This window comes from Archocentrus centrarchus, chromosome 1, assembly GCF_007364275.1.
Source record: "Archocentrus centrarchus isolate MPI-CPG fArcCen1 chromosome 1, fArcCen1, whole genome shotgun sequence".
In the NCBI taxonomy this organism is placed as follows: domain Eukaryota; kingdom Metazoa; phylum Chordata; class Actinopteri; order Cichliformes; family Cichlidae; genus Archocentrus; species Archocentrus centrarchus.
The window spans coordinates 16,509,099-16,527,229 of NC_044346.1; the positions used below are offsets into that span (position 1 = coordinate 16,509,099).

The following is an 18,131-nucleotide window of genomic DNA, read 5'->3' on the forward strand; positions in this document are numbered from 1 at the left end:
AATACACACACACACTCACACTCACATTTATCAACTTGACAGAACATCACACACACCCAAAGAGTCTTGAAGTAATCAAGAAACATGCAGTGCCTTTTACATCAAATCATATATAAATACAAATCACACTGTCAAAAACAAGTCATGATTTATGTCCCAAAAGGTTTGCATTCCTATGTAAAGACCTGTAACAATTTGACACTTTGCTGAAATAATAAATACTTGGCCACAGAAATGAGAAATATCTTCCTCATGGCACCATTGCCTTATGACGGCTTGTGTGAGAACGTCTTTGTGGAGCTTAGAACCGCAAAATTTAGAAAAAAATTCTATCAAATTTGTATGGATGGTTATTGTTACCTGCCTGTACACATAAATGAGTTCAACTCCATCACATCAATGGGTTATTTGTGTATCTCGTATTTGTATCTCTCCAATTCCACAAAGGTCTGCCAGGAGAATGATTTTTCTTTGCTCAGGTCAAGCTGAGGACATAACTTGGAGGATAAAGAAGAAAACAGCAACATCTAAATTTTACATGACTATATGTGGTCACATAACAAGTGCTAAGGTGTTGTTTTGGTGTATGGCTTATCTCAAAGGATTTTCAATTTGTGAGCCAACTGTTTCAGAAATCCAATATTTATAGCTACACAATACTCCCCTAGGCCCTACTTACCCATTCTCTGCTTGCCTATATACACTAAACACAGAACAATCTGGGAAACTGTAATAATCAGGTATGGGAGAAAAAATGATTCTGTGTTAGGATAAATAGCAAAGTGCTTCATGAAGAAAGTGAAAATTTCATCAGGAAATGTGCAAACATATGCCTGAAAACATCATGGAGAGAGTTTTCCTTCAGATTGCAACACTCCTTGTGGCTGCATAAAACCCACAAACAACACTGTGGTTCAAGTGAGTGTACGCTTTAGCAGGGGTCACTTAGTAGAGCTGTGTATGTCATATAATCTCCAGTTATTTTACTTGAGATGTACAGGGGTTCTGAATATGACAAGTAAAACCGTTTAGAGGCATATGCCATGCGGCACTGTCTAATGGCTCGAGCTTATGCAATAAAAATATTTGGTTTTGAGCTCAAAAAAGAAAATGTGAAGCATCTAAAACAAAGTCCAGCCACTAAAGTCCATTTGGCAGCTTTCTTGTATTTTCTTTAAGCAGTCTTCAGGAATAGTTCTCCAGGCTTCTTGAAGGGTATTCAAAGCTCTTCATTGGATGTTTGCTGCCTTTTGTTCTGTTCTCCATCCTTGACAGTTGATGATCCCACACTGCTTGAGGTCCAGGCCCTGGAGAGGTCAATTGATGACTGATAGTGTTCCATGGTGTGTTTTTCTATCCAGGCATGGTTTTACTGCATTGGCAGTGTGTTTGGGATCATTGTCAGGCAGAAAAATGAAGCTGCTGCCAATCAGATGCTTTCCAGATGGTATTGCATGCTGGATCAAAATCTGATGGTATTTTATTTTTGTTCGTTCATAATTCCATCAATTTTGACAAGATCTCCAACGCCACTGGCTGAAATGCCAAACGGTGACAGAGCTCCCACCATGTTTTACAGATGACTGCAGAAAGTCACTGTGGTACCTCTCTCCTGACCTCCTTCCACTGACACCACTTTTGATGAAGTTTTAGACGGAGCAGTTGAAGGGCCAGATGCATCTCTTAGGTTCTCTGTCAAGTCTTTCATGGATTATTTTGTTTCTTAAGGTGATGACTTTCAGATACTGTTCATACTTGTCTTCTTTTTTTTTTTAATACATGAATGATTCATAGGTCAGTGTTAAGCAGCTTAACAAAAAACATTTCTCTGAAAATGGTCAGGTACAAGTACTGGACTTTAAATGACTGAAAAAGCAGGCAATGTCCAAAGATCACTTCAGAAAAAGTCTGGCTCCTTGGAAGCAAAATAAAGACATACACTGTGGCTCAAGATTTTTGCACAGTAATGTATGTTCATGTGCACCACAGGCACAGTTTCATATCCTTTTTTTTTTTTTTTTTTTTTTTAAACTCTCCTCAGTATTCAGTTAAAAAAACAAAAAGGTTCTGCAAGTTAATTAGTTCACTGATTCAATTATTCGTGTGTTTCTGGATATTACAAATGAATACTGATCAATTTAATTTACATGTGATTTTTCTCTTTTTGGTGGTAAAATTTCCAAAATGCTTTACCATGAATTCCATGTCATTTTAATTTAGGTCACTTTTTTAGCCAGTGACAACAGATTAAAATGAGCCCTTTACAGCTGCAGATAAATTAAGTGAAACACAAACATATATCCACACAGTAAGTTTCTTATCCAAAGCTGAGCTCCAGATTTATGTAATATCTTACTATAAGTTCAGTGTGAGGTGAGAAACATTTCACGCTGTCTCACAGTTTGATTCATTGTTATGAAAAAAACAACCACTGGTATGCAGTTGTTGTTGATTTCTAATTCTTGACTCCATCACACTCACTATAGCAAAACAGACCTAGGAAAACTGTGTCTGCAAATGAGAACATACTTTCTGGAGTGAGAATGGGACTCAGACTGTGATGGCCTGCATTAAAAACATGACAGATGTTTTTGCAGTGTGGATGGCCTTAATTACTGTTGTTGTAACATTAAAGGCTCTGGTGCACAGCTCTGTTTCTTTTGGGAAGACGGAGACTTCTGGCGGAAGGCAGATTTTCAAGAGGACAATAAAGCACAGAGTACCGGCAATGGTGGAGCTAATGATAGCGGACCATTAGATTAAAGTGCCAGGGCTGAGAGCCATCTAGGTAGCCTCTGAACCATGCTTAAGTAGCTGATGTATGCTGGGGTTTTGTGGTATAACATCCTCATTTCCTTTCCAGCTCATTAAAATCCTCAAAACTAGTTGAAATCCAGTTTGGTAGAGTTACATCCACAAAAATCAAAGCACAATCAAGCTAATGTGGCTTGTGTGTGTGTGTGTGTGTGTGTGTGTGTGTGTGTGTGTGTGTGTGTGTGTGTGTGTGTGTGGTGGTGGGGGCTGGAGAATTAAACCATAAACAATACAATATTGATTACACTTTATAGACCTTGACTGTGTCTAGTTTAGACATTAAAAAAAAAAAAGATCTGAAAGTCACAGGACAGACTTGTAGGACTTTTCAAAACCCTTTATTGAACATCTTGAAAGGAGTTACTTCCATTTCCACCATCCATCACTGAAGATGACTGCAAAGTAAATGCTGAGTTTTTTCTAGCAGCTCTGTTAGTTTATTTGATTCCACTGTTGCTCATTGTTTGAGCTTTGCACACTCCTTTGCCAGCGACTTCAAAGGCAGCTCCCTTGTAGGTCGCGACGCACTGGTTGTCAGTGCGAAGGTCTGGCTGAACCTGCTCCCACACCTTCTTTTTGGGGTTCAGCTCTTTATCCGGTTCACCTGCAACCAAAAGTGTGTTAGACTCCATGTTTTATTCTCTGCTGATAAGCCATGTCTTTGCATTCACTGATACACATAATTTGATGATTTTAAATATTCCTTGAAGCCAGATGGTTTATGGCTGTTACAAATTCTGACTCATCTAATAATTTCTAAATCACATCAGCTTTAAAGGTCGATTCAAATGGCAGAAAAAACGCGTAACTATTCGCACTTTGTGTCAGAAACCTTTATCTGGGAGATTAATTGTATCCAAGTAAGCATATGTTTCAAAGCCACAAAGAACGTTCACGACAACTCTACACGGCACATGCACCACATAGAAAGTATAAAACATGGACGTAGCTTCTGGAATGATGAAGCCAACTCGGAATTGTCCTGCATCTTTTTTTAATGGCCAGCAGGCAGAAACCCCTCTGGTTGTACAAAACATCCTACAGAAGTCTATGGGAAAAGGGCCCTCGGTTTCATTGTTCTGTGAACTCAGTAAACCAGGGATCCTCAAATCCAGGCCTCGAGGGCCAGTGTCCTGCACCTTTTAGATGTGTCTCTGCTTCAACACACCTGAGTCAAATATAGAAGTCATTAGCAGAACTCTGGAGAACTTGACTGCATACTGAGGAGGTAATTCAGCCATTTGATTCAGGTGTGCTGGATCAGGGACACATCTAAAACCTGCAGGACACCGGCCCTCGAGGCCTGGATTTGAGGATCCCTGCAGTAAACACTTTCCACATGACTTTATGGGTTAAACCTCTAGTCTGGGATGAAGGTCATTTTGTAAAGCTTCAGTCACACAGGCCTATAGACTGGTCAGCAAACACCATCAAAAATCCTTGTGAATTCCACGAACTGCTAAATGACTAAAATTCATATTTTCATTGGTGGTTAGTGTAGGGAATACACATTTTTCCTAGTGACTGGGGATCGCTGACTGGTCTGTAGGCCTGTGTGGTCTGAAATTTGGTCATTATTAGAGCCTGAAAAGAGGAGTGCATACTCAGTGGTTTGTCAATTACAAGCTATTAGAAGTCAGGTGTTAGAAAGTTACCAAAATAAACGTGGGGTTTCACAATCAGATCCACCCCTCACTCAATGCTCAACTGGGACTTCACTGATTCACTGTAGCATAATCCATCTTTTATACTGTATCCAATGTGGCATAAAATGCCAGCTGTTACCCAAAAGATGCCAGACTGATCTAAAAGACTGCAACGATGACGCAACCCCCCCCCAAAAAAAGAACCTCATAATTACAATGCAGTTTTTTTCCTAAGGTATTATTCTTCAGCTGACACTTTTACTGAACCACAGAACATACAGAGATTTTTATTAAGTCTACTTTGTTAATACAAAATATAGGGTTTCTATGGCTGTATATACACATACACAGTCGAGCCATTCTGCTGCTACATGACAGTTAAATAATAAGCAAAAACATTTCCCTGAAATTATAAGGATTCATTTATGAATCTAAAACGGCCCCTGGAGAACGTTAAACCATGAAACTTTGAGCTATTGACCAACAATACGTAATTTTATGATTTATCCAGCTAATCTCATTTTATGTCTACCACATGAACTGTGAATGATTTGACTTTATGTCATGTGCTATTAGAGCATCCGCTTTTTGAAAACGGCCATTGAGTCTTGTAATTCAAAACATCTAAACCGAATTTCTCAGAATCAAAATATGAATCCAAGGGAAACAATTAGGTGAGGTTCTCATTTTATGATGGCTTGTTTTTGATGTTGCTTGGCATTCAGGGAAAATTTATAGCCGGTACTGGCTTGCTTCTGTCTGGTACTGACTCCCCCCCACACACACACACACAACCATTCAGGACACAAATGTGTTCTTTTTCTAACTTCGTTCGGTGTTTCACTATGGGAATCGCCTTGGCGTGACCAACTACGGAAGCTCCAATGACACCACGTCTGTCTGCGACAGACCTGCCAAGCCGTGCTCAGGGCCCCGCCCCTCCTACTATCACGGCTGACCAGCTCCTCCCTACTCATTCTCGCTTTCTTCCCGTGAGAAACTACATCGGGCTCCCTCAGCGCGCCCAGGCTGGCTTGGTTAGCTGTTTAACAGTTCTCAGGCGTCCCGTAGAGGAGTACGTCGCCGAACGCAGTTCTCCAGTTTTCAGTCTGGATTGTGCTGAGTAAGTCCTTCGAAAGAAGTGTACTGGTAGTTATACACCCTGGACAGCGACCGCGTCGTGGCGAGCTGTCTTCAGCGGTCACCTGGTTTTAATTAGCAGGGTAGCCGTTGTGTGTGTGTGTGTGTAACTTGGGCTAACGCGTCACGGCGAGCTTTTCGGTGTCCGGCTAGCATTAGCTTGTTAGCGGGTCAGTACCGTGTTAGGTCTGGCTAGCATTAATTTGCTAACCGACCCTGAACAGTGTTAGGTTTCAGTTAGCATTAATTTGTTAGCTGGATCAACTGGTAGAGCTCAGCTAACGTGTCACGACGAGCTGACTCTCACGGCGACTAGCTCGGACTTAACCCCGTTGCTAGCGCTAGCTACAAACAGGCTAACGTGTCACGACGAGCCTTGTATAGCTCAGTCTCACCATCTTTCCGACCACGATGGCTACGGCTCCTACCCCCGCCAAAGGGTCAGAACCGAAGGCCAAAGAGGCTGCATCCCGCCCATGCCCCGCATCATGCGGTGCTTCCATTTCGGGCAGGGACTCTCATCCGATGTGCATAGCTTGCATGGGTGCTAAGCATGCTCAAACTTCTCTGGCGGACCCGCAAGGTTGCTCTCATTGCGCCTTGATGCCAGAGAAAATCCTGGAAAGGAGGTTGAGAGTAGCAGTGGCTAACAGCCAGGACCCCTGTCTGTCAGCCAACAATGCTACGATTGATATCCATCAGCCGACAGCCACAACGAGCTGGGCGGACATAATGGAGGAAGTGTCCCCGGTTATGCCCCAGTTGTTCGAGGGGCTCCTCGACCCAACTGAGGGTGAGCCGGCGGATGAGGATGCGGATGGCGATGCCAACTCCGACCTCCTCGGCCTAGAAGACATGGAGGAAGAGGAGGATGACTCCACCTTCCCTGCCCAGCAGTCCAGGCCCCCAAGTGGGGCTGAAGCTGTACCCCCAGTGGACAGCAACTTGTATGATGTTTGCAAACGGGCTGCTGCCAAGCTGGGCATCACATGGCCAGCAGCCCAGGCGGCTGAAGGGGCAGAACGTGACCTGTATGATGGCAAGAGGCTCCCTCCAGCCTCACCACCTGCAAAGCAGCTTCTGCCAGCAGTGCCTGCTTGCATGAAAGAAATGAGTCGCTATTGGTCTAGCCCTTTTAAGAGCAAGCTTCCTACCCAGGGCTGCTCTAAGCTGGAGATGCAAGGAATGGGTGAGCTGGGGCTGACCGGACCCCCAGCAGTTGAGCCTTCAGTGGCTTATCACCTTCACCCTAACCGCAGGTCAGTTTCAGCTTCTTCTAATATTTCTCTGCCCAGTAAGATGGATCGCCTCACCGCATCCATCTATCAAAGGATGTACAAATATTCAGCACAGTCGGTGTGTTCCCTTAATGCGGTTACACTGCTGTCAGCTTATCAGGCAGAGATTTTAGAGGACATGGGCCGTCAACTGGACTCGGGGTCTCCAAACCCGGCCCTCTGGGATGAGATCTGTGTGGTCAACGATCTCATCCTACGCTCCTCCAGGGGAGCAGTCCAGGGTTGTGGGCGTGTAATGGGTCTTGCAGTCTCAGGTGAGAGAGCTTTATGGCTAAACCTGTCAGGATTGGGAGACACTCAGAAGGCTGAAATCATGGATGCAGCCTATGACCCAGCCAAGGGTCTCTTTGGCCCAGCTTTGGAGAAAATGAGAGAGACAAGCACTCTCAGAAAGCAGGAGGGAGAAGCTTTCAATCTCTGCTTACCCAGAAAAGTGAACCCACAATCTCACCAGGTGCCTAGAGTAGGCTTCGCAGCAGCAGCTGCAGCCGTGAGGGGTAGGCAGAGTGGGGCTAAAGTTCAGAGGCAAGCGGCAAGACTGCAGCCTTCCCACCAGGTCAAGGCAGAAAACCCAAGGCCTTGGGGCAAACACTCCTTTGCAGCAGCTGCTGCAAAGAACCGAACGTCACACCCCGGGGAAGGGAAGAAGAAGCGTTCAGCCTAGCAAGCCTGCAACGTTGTGCATCACCTCTCTCTCCTCCCTCAAAGAGGAGGAAGGTGCTGGAAGAGGCAACCACACCTCCCAGGGTTCATGGTTCAGAGGCTCCTGGGGTTCCCAGTTCATCAGGAGCCCTCTCTCGGTTCCCACACCTAGTTCAGAGAGAGGAGATGTGGGGTCAAAGGTCGCAGTGTCACCATGCACTTCCCCGGTTTCATTATTCACTTCAAAGCAATCTATCAGTGTCACCAAGCACTGCCCAAAGTTTTCAGACACTTCATTGTGTTTCGGGGGTTCAAAAAGAAATAAAGTGTGCATTCCTGCAACCAGGCAGTTTGCCAAGGGCAGAATGTCCCCCCAGTTTAAAGAAAATGAAAAAAATGAAAGAAAGTCACTGTCATGTCACTACGTTCCCTGCGGAGGGAGCTGGCGCTCTTCGCGAGGGGGACACCTCCATGCGGGAGGCAGAGGTGACGTCACACGTGTTCATGGGCCCGCTCTCTGCGCGGCTGGAGCAATGGCGCGCATGCGCAGTCCATCCCTGGGTTATGGCCACCATTTCCCAAGGATACAGGCTTCAGTTCGCAATGAAACCACCGAAATTCAACGGAAAGTTGATTTCAGTGGCCAAGGGAGAGTCAGCAAGCGTATTGGAGGACGAAATTGCTTCCCTGTTACGCAAACAGGCGATCAGAGCGGTCCCGAGCGAGGAGGCTCAGCAGGGCTTTTACTCCCGCTATTTCCTCATTCCAAAAAAAAAAAAAGAGGGTTCCTCTCTCCGGCCCATTTTAGATCTACGTGTATTGAACAAACACTTGAGAAAGTACACGTTCAGAATGCTCACACACAAAGCGCTCTGTCGGGCCGTTCACCCAGACGATTGGTTTGTGACAATCGACCTCTCAGACGCATATTTTCACATCGCCATTTATCCTCCACACAGGAAATATCTCAGGTTCGCCTATCAGAACGCAGCATACGAGTTTCAGACTATCCCATTCGGGCTATCATTAGCCCCAAGGGTGTTCAGCAAATGTGTGGAGGCAGCGCTGTCTCCGTTAAGGAACAGCGGCATCAGAATATTCTCTTACATAGACGATTATCTGATATGCTCCCGATCGCGGGAGCAGGCGATCAGAGATTCCAGGGTGGTGGCAAACCACCTTACGGAGCTCGGCTTCAAAATCAACCTGGAAAAGAGCCGCTTGAAACCCGCACAGTATACGGAATATCTGGGGCTCATTTTAGATTCCAGATCTTATCGTGTCACGCTTTCAGAGCGCAGGATCGCATCCTTCACTCAGTGCCTCTCCCTCTTTCAAGTGGGGAAAGTCGTGCGTTTCCGGCTCTGTCTCCGCCTCCTCGGCCTTATGGCCTCGGTAATAAATGTGGTGCATTTGGGGCTGCTTATGATGAGGGATTTTCAGCGTTGGGTCACGTCCCTACGTCTGTGCCCTCACCGCCATCTCGGTCGCAGTGTAAAAATAACACCGTCATGTATAGCGGCTCTCCAACCTTGGAGGAACCCAGCAGCTCTTGCGGCGGGAGTACCTCTGGGCGCGGTGTCATCCAGGATGACCCTGACCACAGATGCATCTCTGTCAGGGTGGGGCGCAACCATGATAGGGAGGGCAGTAAATGGTGTTTGGTCTCGGAGGCTCTCTCGGGCTCACATCAACATACTGGAGCTGCACGCAGTGCGCTTAGCTCTAAGGCATTTTCTGCCGTATCTCCAGGGTCGACATGTTTTGGTGAAAACAGACAACTCTACAGTAGTTGCTTATATCAACCGCCAGGGTGGTACTCGTTCCCTGCAGTTGCACAGACTGGCCAGGGAAATAATTGTGTGGAGCAGCACAAAATTCCTCTCCCTTCGGGCAACTCACGTGCCGGGTATTCTGAACAGGGGGGCGGACCTCCTGTCCAGAGGGAACCCGTTGTTCGGAGATTGGCGACTTCACCCGCAGGTGGTGGAGCAGATATGGCAGAAATACGGCCGGGCTGCCGTAGATCTCTTCGCCTCGCAGGAAAACACACATTGCCCACTGTTTTTCTCCCTGTCAGACCCAGTCGCCCCACTGGGCATGGACGCTCTGGCCCACCCATGGCCAGACACACTGCTATATGCCTTTCCGCCTCTCAGCCTTATCTCTCCAACCCTAATCAGAGTGAGAGATCAGGGGCTGTCGCTAATTTTAATAGCGCCACGGTGGCCGTCGAAACACTGGTTAGCAGAAATAATTCAGCTCCTGGCGGGCGAACCGTGGCCGCTCCCCATCCGCCGGGACCTTCTGTCTCAGGCGCGAGGGGAGATATATCATCCTCACCCAGACCGGGTGGCTCTGTGGGCCTGGCCCGTGAAAGGTCGAATTTGAATGCTGCGGGTCTGCCTCTGAAGGTTATTGACACCATTCAGAATGCAAGAGCTTCCTCCACACGCTCTCTTTACAGTTGTAAATGGCGTGTTTTTGAAGAATGGTGCTATGAAAGGCAGGTTATCCCTTTTCAGTGCTCTGTGGTGGAGTTGCTGTGTTTTCTTCAGGATTTGCTGGACGGAGGGAAAGCTTTTTCCACAATAAAGGTCTATTTGGCAGCTATTTCAGCCTGCCATGTGGGATTGGGTGATAAACCTATTGGTCAGCACCCTCTTGTGTGTCGCTTCATGAAGGGGGCACGCCGTAAGCTCCCAGTCTCAAGGCCACTGGTCCCATTATGGGATTTATCACTGGTTTTGGATGCACTCTCCTACCACCCCTTCGAGCCAATCGAGGCTGTAGGGTTGAAATTTCTCTCACTTAAAACCGCTCTGCTGCTGGCTCTAACTACAGCCAAGCGAGTTAGTGAGTTACAGGCTTTGTCCATTCACCCCTCTTGTTTACAGTTGGCCCCTGGTCTTACTAAAGCATGCCTGAGGCCAAACCCAGCCTTTGTCCCTAAGGTGATAGAGTCATCATACAGGTGCCCCACAGTAGAACTGCTGGCATTTCACCCCCCGCCTTTTTCCTCTGTAGAGGAGCGCAGGCTTAACACATTGTGCCCTGTGCGGGCCTTGGGGTCATATGTGGACAGAACAGCTGGGTTCAGGAAATCTGATCAGCTGTTTGTTTCCTGGGCCCACCCCCACAAGGGCAGGCCTTTGTCCCGCCAGAGGCTGTCTCATTGGATTGTAGAGGCTATAACTCTAGCCTATAGCTGTAAGAGTACTCAGCCCCCATCGGGGCTTCGAGCTCATTCTACTAGGGGCATGGCTACATCCTGGGCTTTGTTCAGAGGGGTGTCAGTCCAGGATATCTGTGCAGCAGCGAGTTGGGCTACACCACACACATTTGTGCGGTTTTATAGACTGGATGTCGCTCAGTCATCCCTGGCTCAGGCAGTCCTGGAGTCTAGTGCCTCAGGTCTGAGCTGAGATCCTGGGCAGCACTGGAGCACAGCTTCGGGAGGGCTGGCGCAATCCGGGAGTGGGCTATATCTCCCATAGTGAAACACCGAACGAAGTTAGAAAAAGAACGTTGGGTTACATAACGTAATCCCTGGTTCTTTGATAACAGAGTGAGGTGTTTCACCATCACTTCCCTCCTTGCTTGGGCACGGAAAGAAATCTGCTTAGAATGAGTAGGGAGGAGCTGGTCAGCCGTGATAGTAGGAGGGGCGGGGCCCTGAGCACGGCTTGGCAGGTCTGTCGCAGACAGACGTGGTGTCATTGGAGCTTCCGTAGTTGGTCACGCCAAGGCGATTCCCATAGTGAAACACCTCACTCTGTTATCAAAGAACCAGGGATTACGTTATGTAACCCAACGTTTCATTTCTCAGGGCCGCAATTTCTGCTGGTTTACAACCCAAGAGTGGCAACAATCAGTTTTTGATCAGAAGCGTGAAAGAGGTTTTGATGAGCCACTTGTGTACATTCTTAAGTTCAAGCACAAGTACTGGGCCCCATTAGCTGGGGGAAATGTGAACAATTGCCAGCCATGTACTCACACCAGCAGTGTATTGCCTTTAAATGAAACTCTACTACAGAGCTTTCATGATGAAAAAAAAGACAGCTTTATTTCGCACCTCAGTTTCACTGTATTTTAAAACAGTCCTAATTTTTAACATAATGTAGTAAACTAAAAATTCCAATCCCATCTTTGCCCTGTCCTCCACGCCTTTTGTTTTCTCATTCACCACATTTTAGAGGATGGTTAGAACAGGACTCTTTTTAATGTAGCATCCATAAAAATGTTCTGGCTAAAAGGGACGCACTGTGAATAGGAAAGCTTTTCAAGTGGTACAGCTGAAAGCCTCTGCTGGCCTGCTGTGCTTTAGGCCAAAGTTATTATAGTTTTTTAAATTTTTGTTTAGTATTTTTTTTATTTATTATTTTTTGGCCTTTTGTGGCTTTAATTGATAGTGCAGTGGAGAGAGACGGGAAAGCGGAAGGAGAGATGGGGAGGACACGCAGTAAATGGCGACTAGGTCGGGACTCGAACCCGCGCCGTCTGCGCCACCACGTGGCATATGTGGTTGCCCACTCAACCGCTGAGCCACCCTGGTGCCCTAGTTCAGTAATTTTTATGTACAATTTTTTTTCCCTTTCCAATTCAGTTTCATTTTGTTTCGACAGTGGGTTTGCATGATTCAGTTTAGTTTATATTAGTTTTAAGCAAAATTTAAGTTAAACAATACAAACACTTTTCCCACAGTCATGCGCTATTAGAGTATCTGCTTTTTTAAAAACCAAGTTGTGATTAACATGCACCGATGACTGTAATTTTAGTTTAGTTTTTTAAACATTACCACACTGACAAAGAAAATTGAACACATTTCTTGTATATTTTTAAATTCTAATTAATTTTATGGCTGCTCCATCCATCAATCCTCTTCCGCTTATCCTTTTCAGGGGTGGGGGGTTGGGTTGGGCTATCCCAGCTGTCATAGGGTGAGAGGCAGTGTACACCCTGTACAGGTCACCAGTCTGTTGCAGTGCTAACACAGAGACAGACAACCATTCAAACTCACATTCAATCCTATAGTCAATTCAGAATTACCAATTAACCAAAGCCCATGCATGTTTGGACTGTGGGAGGAAGCTGGAGTACTTGGACAGAACCCACGCAGACACGGCGAGAACATGCAAACTCCACACAGAAAGGCCCCAGGCTGGATTTTAACCCAGGACTTTCTTGCTGTGAGACATCAGTGCTATCCACCGCATCACTGTGCCGCCCTTTATTTAAGTATATAATAAAAAAATGTAAAATGTATTTATTCATTTTTAAATAAAAAAACATACACACACACACACACACTTAGTTTTTATTGTCAGCTCTGATAACCTTTCTTGGAGCATACTGTAGATTGACCTGATCATAGCATCTTTACTTATGGTTATTTTTTACAGTGGGACACGTGAATGAGAAGCCAAACTGCTACATCATATTCAGCTTCACAAATTTAGATTGTAATACTTTTTTCCCCACTTTCGGGTCATATATATGTTGGAAGTGTGTTTGGGAAACTTCAGAGGAAAGGAACCTGACTCTTCTATGGTCTGGCTGATTAATTAATAGATAGGGAACAGTGTTCTTTCCTCTAAACTCATTTATATTGGTTGAGCTTAACAGGATAATTATCTTTCCAGCTGACAATAAAAAAGATCAGGTTACACAGCTAGCAGGGAGTGTTGATTAGCCTGTCGAGGCAGCAGTCACAGGCCATTTAACCACCACCAAACAGAAACGAGGGGTCCACTGATGAGCACGTTCAGTGGGGTCTAAAAACAAATTGTGATTGGTGTCTTCATAGGAACGAATGCTCAAACTGCCATGTTGTTTCTGGCAGTGGAAAGGCTCAGTGACACCCTTCATTTGCCAAATACAGAGATATTTTGTGAATACGAGACTGGGAAATTTTCCCAGACTCAAGTCAGTGACCATTACTGACAGTCAGTGAGTGATGGAGGAAGCATCCCTAATGCCTGTTTGTTTGGAAACAGCTGTAACATAAAACCCTTAATTCTGATTGATCAACATGTTCTTTTGTGCAGGTAAATTAAAGCAATGACTCTAAGTGTACCTGGGAAGCCCTGGAAAGTAACTCTGTCCCCTGGCACAGCTCCACTAGGAGGATCGAGAATTTCAACCTTATCCGGTGAGCTGGCACACATGACCATAGCCTGGGACATCACTCCTCTCATCTTGGCAGGCTTCAGGTTACACAGCAGGACTGCCATGCGGTTCTGCATCTGCATTCAAAGAGGAGGAACAACAAATTATATCCAATTTCTTGGGTTAAAAACATTTGCTTTGTTTGGGGACAAGACTGAGAATTTCATAATACATCAGAAACACTAATGCCAATTCCATTATTCAAATTCAAAATGACTGCGTCCAAGACTTTATAGTTTGTCTGCCTCATTTCATAAACCAAAGGAAGCAAAAACCCCAGAGACGTCTGAGGCTTACGCAGATGTAAAAGCAGACAAAAGAGTTTCCCCAAAAGCTAAGAAGAAGAAAAATTAAGCATTTTGATGAGATGATGGATCCCACATCTAAGGCAAGAGCACCGCTGAGCGGGTGCCAACGCTCGGCTGTTTTGGATTCATAACAGGGGGGAGGAGTTTGGTATGCATCTGTGGTGTGAACTTGAACATCCTAGGTCACATCGTTCTCAAGTTTTGCATTCATAAGATTTTCAGAAAACTTGACCTCTGACCTTTATCTCCAGGTCAAGCTCAGTGAGACTCAAACTTGTGCAAGATTTTTAGTAGATGCGTCTACGGTGTGAATTTGAACATCCTGGGTGAGATCGTTCTCGAGTTATGGTCACTGTTAAAGTTTTTGTGGAACAGATGCCGCTGATGCCAAGGGCGTGACAATAGCTCAACTTTTGAATTTTTTTCCTTCGAAACAGCCGAGCTAAAAATGATCACACCTTTTGATTGTAGGGCATCTTTTACAAAATCACTCATAGTGCTGCTGGATTTGGTTTTATCTTTCATCTCCAGGCAGTTTTAGAAAGCTGGAGAAACTGGAATTAAAAACACTAATTACATAATAGACTGGTCAATTTGTTTTTAGATAACTGTCTCAATAACAGAAATGATTAAATTCAAAAAAGAAAAGGCAATAATTTGAGTTTTATCACAGTGTTAGTAACAAAAACACATACAAGGCAGCAGTACTCAGCACAGCCATCCATTTTAAGTTGTTAATATCTAATATTTGACTGTATTTGCTACACATAATTTTGCAACTTTTTTTAATTAGATTTTTTTCTACAAACAGCATAATGCAAATATAAAAATCACAAATTCAAAAAAACTTAGGAGTGAAGGACGCTTTCATTTAGATTGTGTATTGTGTGTGTAAGATTCTGAAGTGTGATATAGAAAATAGTCTCCTTTAGGAGAAAATCAATATTCTATGTGAAGGTAACATAAACACAGATATACTATAGAGATCTTCAATTACCGCCATCAGATACTGAATTGTTAAGCAGAGTTATTTACAGTTGTTTTCACAAGTGTACTGCAACCGTGAACTTTTTTAGACATTCACCAAATGTCTCAGATCATCAGGTTGGACATAAAACTGTCTTTAACCTTGCCAGCACCCCAGTACAAAGCCTGTGTGATGTCCTATTGAACTCATGCGAGAACAGAGCAGGCAACTGCTTAGAGAATTCACAGCCAGCGAGTGGGCGTCGTGTACTGCCCAGTGCATTTTTTACTCTAAGCAACACTCTGCCAAAACCAAAAAAAAAAAAAAAAAAAAAAAAGTTCTTCTATTAGTGAGAACACATCTAAAACAGAGAACATGCTGCTGCGGGCTACATGTGGGAAAATGACTGGACCCAGTTCTCCTGCCATTGTGTGGGAGCGTCAAAAGTCATTTATGAAATGCCTTTCAGTGACTGGATAAATTATCCTGACGACCTTAGTCAGACTAGGGATGCACGTGACTGCTTGATTAGATGTTTAAACATTGCTGCCCATGCTAATTAGTGCTAGAAATAATAGTCTGTTAAACATATTATTATGATTTTATTAACATACAATGGAAGTTACCAGTTCAAAGATGTTATGAAGTCACTGACCACCACCCGGGGCTGCAGTCAAAATGACCCCTTAGCATATTAAAAATCCCGCAACTCTGTTAACATAAAAGCCCATCATCTCATATTTCATGACTTTTCCTAAAACAGGCCTTTTCATCAAGAAAAGAAAATATGACCACTTATACCCAGAAATGCCGAGGACATCATTTTGACTCCACAGAAATCCATGTAGATGTGATTGACAGATAAATATATAGCGGACTGTATTTACATAAAAGATGCTTAATTACTGCAGTGCTGTACGGCTGGTGGATAGGATGCTGAGCTGAGGGCAGAGAGGAGAAGAGTGGGGGAGTGTGTGACAGAACAGGTGGAGAACCGAGTGGGTTTCTGGCTAGTAAGGCAGCAGGAGAGCCGTGGCTGAACTGAGCAGAGAGTCCAGATTTCCATGATGTTCTACTTCTACAATAATTAGATTATTTAGATGTGTTAGCTATTGTGTTGTTTACGAAGGAGTATTAGAGCCACATTGAGAAAAAAAAATTTAATTGTACATTTTGAGAATAAAGTCAAAATTTCGAGAATAAAGACAAAATTTCGAGAATAAAGTCGAAAATCTATTTCGAGAATAACGTCAAAATTTTGAGAAAAAAGTCAAAATTTCGAGAAAAAAGTTGAAATACTATTTTGAGAATAAAGTCAAAATTTCAAGAATAAAGTCAAAATTTCAAGAAAAAAGTTGAAATTTTGAGAAAAAAGTCAAAATAGTATTTTGAGAAAAAAGTCGAAATGTGCAGATTTAAGTCGTTTCAAGTCAAACACCTGCCATGCCACGTCTACTATAACCTCCAGAATGTCTTGTATTATGAGTTAGCGAAACTATACTTAAGAATCGGAACTTATTTCTCTTTTAGTACACAAACACAATGGAGTGATAACTATGAGGATGGTAATGAGATGTGCAGAAAGCTGCATCGGCTCAGAAGGAAAACCACACAAACTGGCAACGGTTAGATGCAAGGATTTCGATGAATGCACCTTCGTGCAGAACAGAGGGGATTTGCAGAATCACAAGTCACAATAAGGGGCTCGCCTCACGGGGAGCGACGTCGCTCCCTCTCCATTCATTTCCTATGGAACTTGTGCAATGATGCCACAATCGCTTCGCAGAAGTTCCATGAATGGAGAGGGAGCGACGTCGCTCCCCGTGTGTAGAGCCCCTAAGACAGCTGATCAAGTTGTTTCATCTACCCAAGGAATTTTGTAGAGTGTATAGCAGCCACAGCCGTTATTTGACTTGAAATGACGACTTTGACTTTTTTCTCGAAATAGTATTTCGACTTTATTCTCAAAATACTATTTCGACTTTTTTCTCGAAATTTTGACTTTATTCTCAAAGTGCACGATTTATTTTTTTTTCTAAATGTGGCCCTAATACTCCGTCGTAGTTGTTCGTTGTAACCCTCTGTTTATTAGTGAATTCTATTATATAAGTAAATCAATTGTAAATAAATAAAACCCCTAAAACTTTATTTAAACACTTATTTTGTCTAATATTGCTCATAATTAGAAAAATGAGATGAAAATTACCTCTTTGCTGTTACTGCTGTTGTTGTAGGATGGGGTCAAAATAAGGACGGTCGGATTTCTGGTGGTTCTTGTGTTAAATGTACTCTGGGGGGGGTTCTGTCTGTTACACTAGTCCACTGCTCTCATTTTTTCTTTCATTTAAACAACTAGCAAATCAGTCACCAGGACTGTCTCTAAGGGAGACAATAATATATTTGCGTATGCAGATACTCCTCACGTATCTGTAATGTGGTTTCCAGGCGAGTGTTACCTGAGGTCTGATGAGATGTTCAGTTCTATATGCCAAGTACAAATTTAAAGGCTTTTACCAAAGTACAGACTTTTTAATACTTTTATCATATCTGAAGGAGTAATATCGTACCTGGTCCAGAGGTACGTGCTTGACAAGCCCGCTGACTACTGTTCTGGGAGAAGCCTCTCCTACATCAACCTGCTCCACGTAGAGACTGTCGGCATCCGGATGCTTCTGTGCTTCGATTATACGTCCGACACGCAGGTCCAGACGAGACACGTCCACTTTGGCATCCTCTTGGCTGGGGGTGGCCTGTTTCTTCTCTGCTTTCTCTCCTACAGGAATTAAAAATAAATAAATAAAGGGGAAAATACTTTCACGCTAAAAGTGCAGAGAAACACAGTTTGACTTAAACTTCGCATTTCAGCGCTTATAATGCTTTTAAAAGGAAAGTCAGACAGTAGCTATTCATTGTGTATTAAGAGAAACATCTGCTGAAGAGACGCATCTGTGACAACTGTCATGCTATTATAATAGATGTGAATAATATTACAGGAAATATTTGTTTAAAAGCATCGGGAATGCTTCAGCCAACTGGTCCCTTTCCAGGGAATCTTGCAGCAGTTGAAACAGTATTAGGAATGTATGTTTTCATTTATAGGGGGGAAATTAAGTCAGACTCCACAAAATCCACCAATGACAGGCCTCAG

At 44.1% G+C, this 18,131-nt stretch overlaps 1 protein-coding gene across 2 annotated transcripts in view; it reads right to left on the minus strand.

Moving 5' to 3' along the window:
- Positions 1-3,137: 3,137 nt before the first annotated feature.
- Positions 3,138-18,131, minus strand: part of aimp1a (aminoacyl tRNA synthetase complex interacting multifunctional protein 1a) — a 30,632-nt gene continuing 15,638 nt past the window's right edge. For both annotated transcript variants that reach the window (XM_030737724.1, XM_030737715.1), the window contains exons 5-7: positions 17,551-17,756; positions 13,617-13,785; positions 3,138-3,418 (exon numbers count right to left, since the gene is read on the minus strand). In XM_030737724.1, the coding sequence (XP_030593584.1) occupies positions 3,252-3,418; positions 13,617-13,785; positions 17,551-17,756 (542 nt within the window). In that variant the 3' untranslated portion in view covers positions 3,138-3,251. The remainder of the gene's footprint in view (positions 3,419-13,616; positions 13,786-17,550; positions 17,757-18,131) is intronic.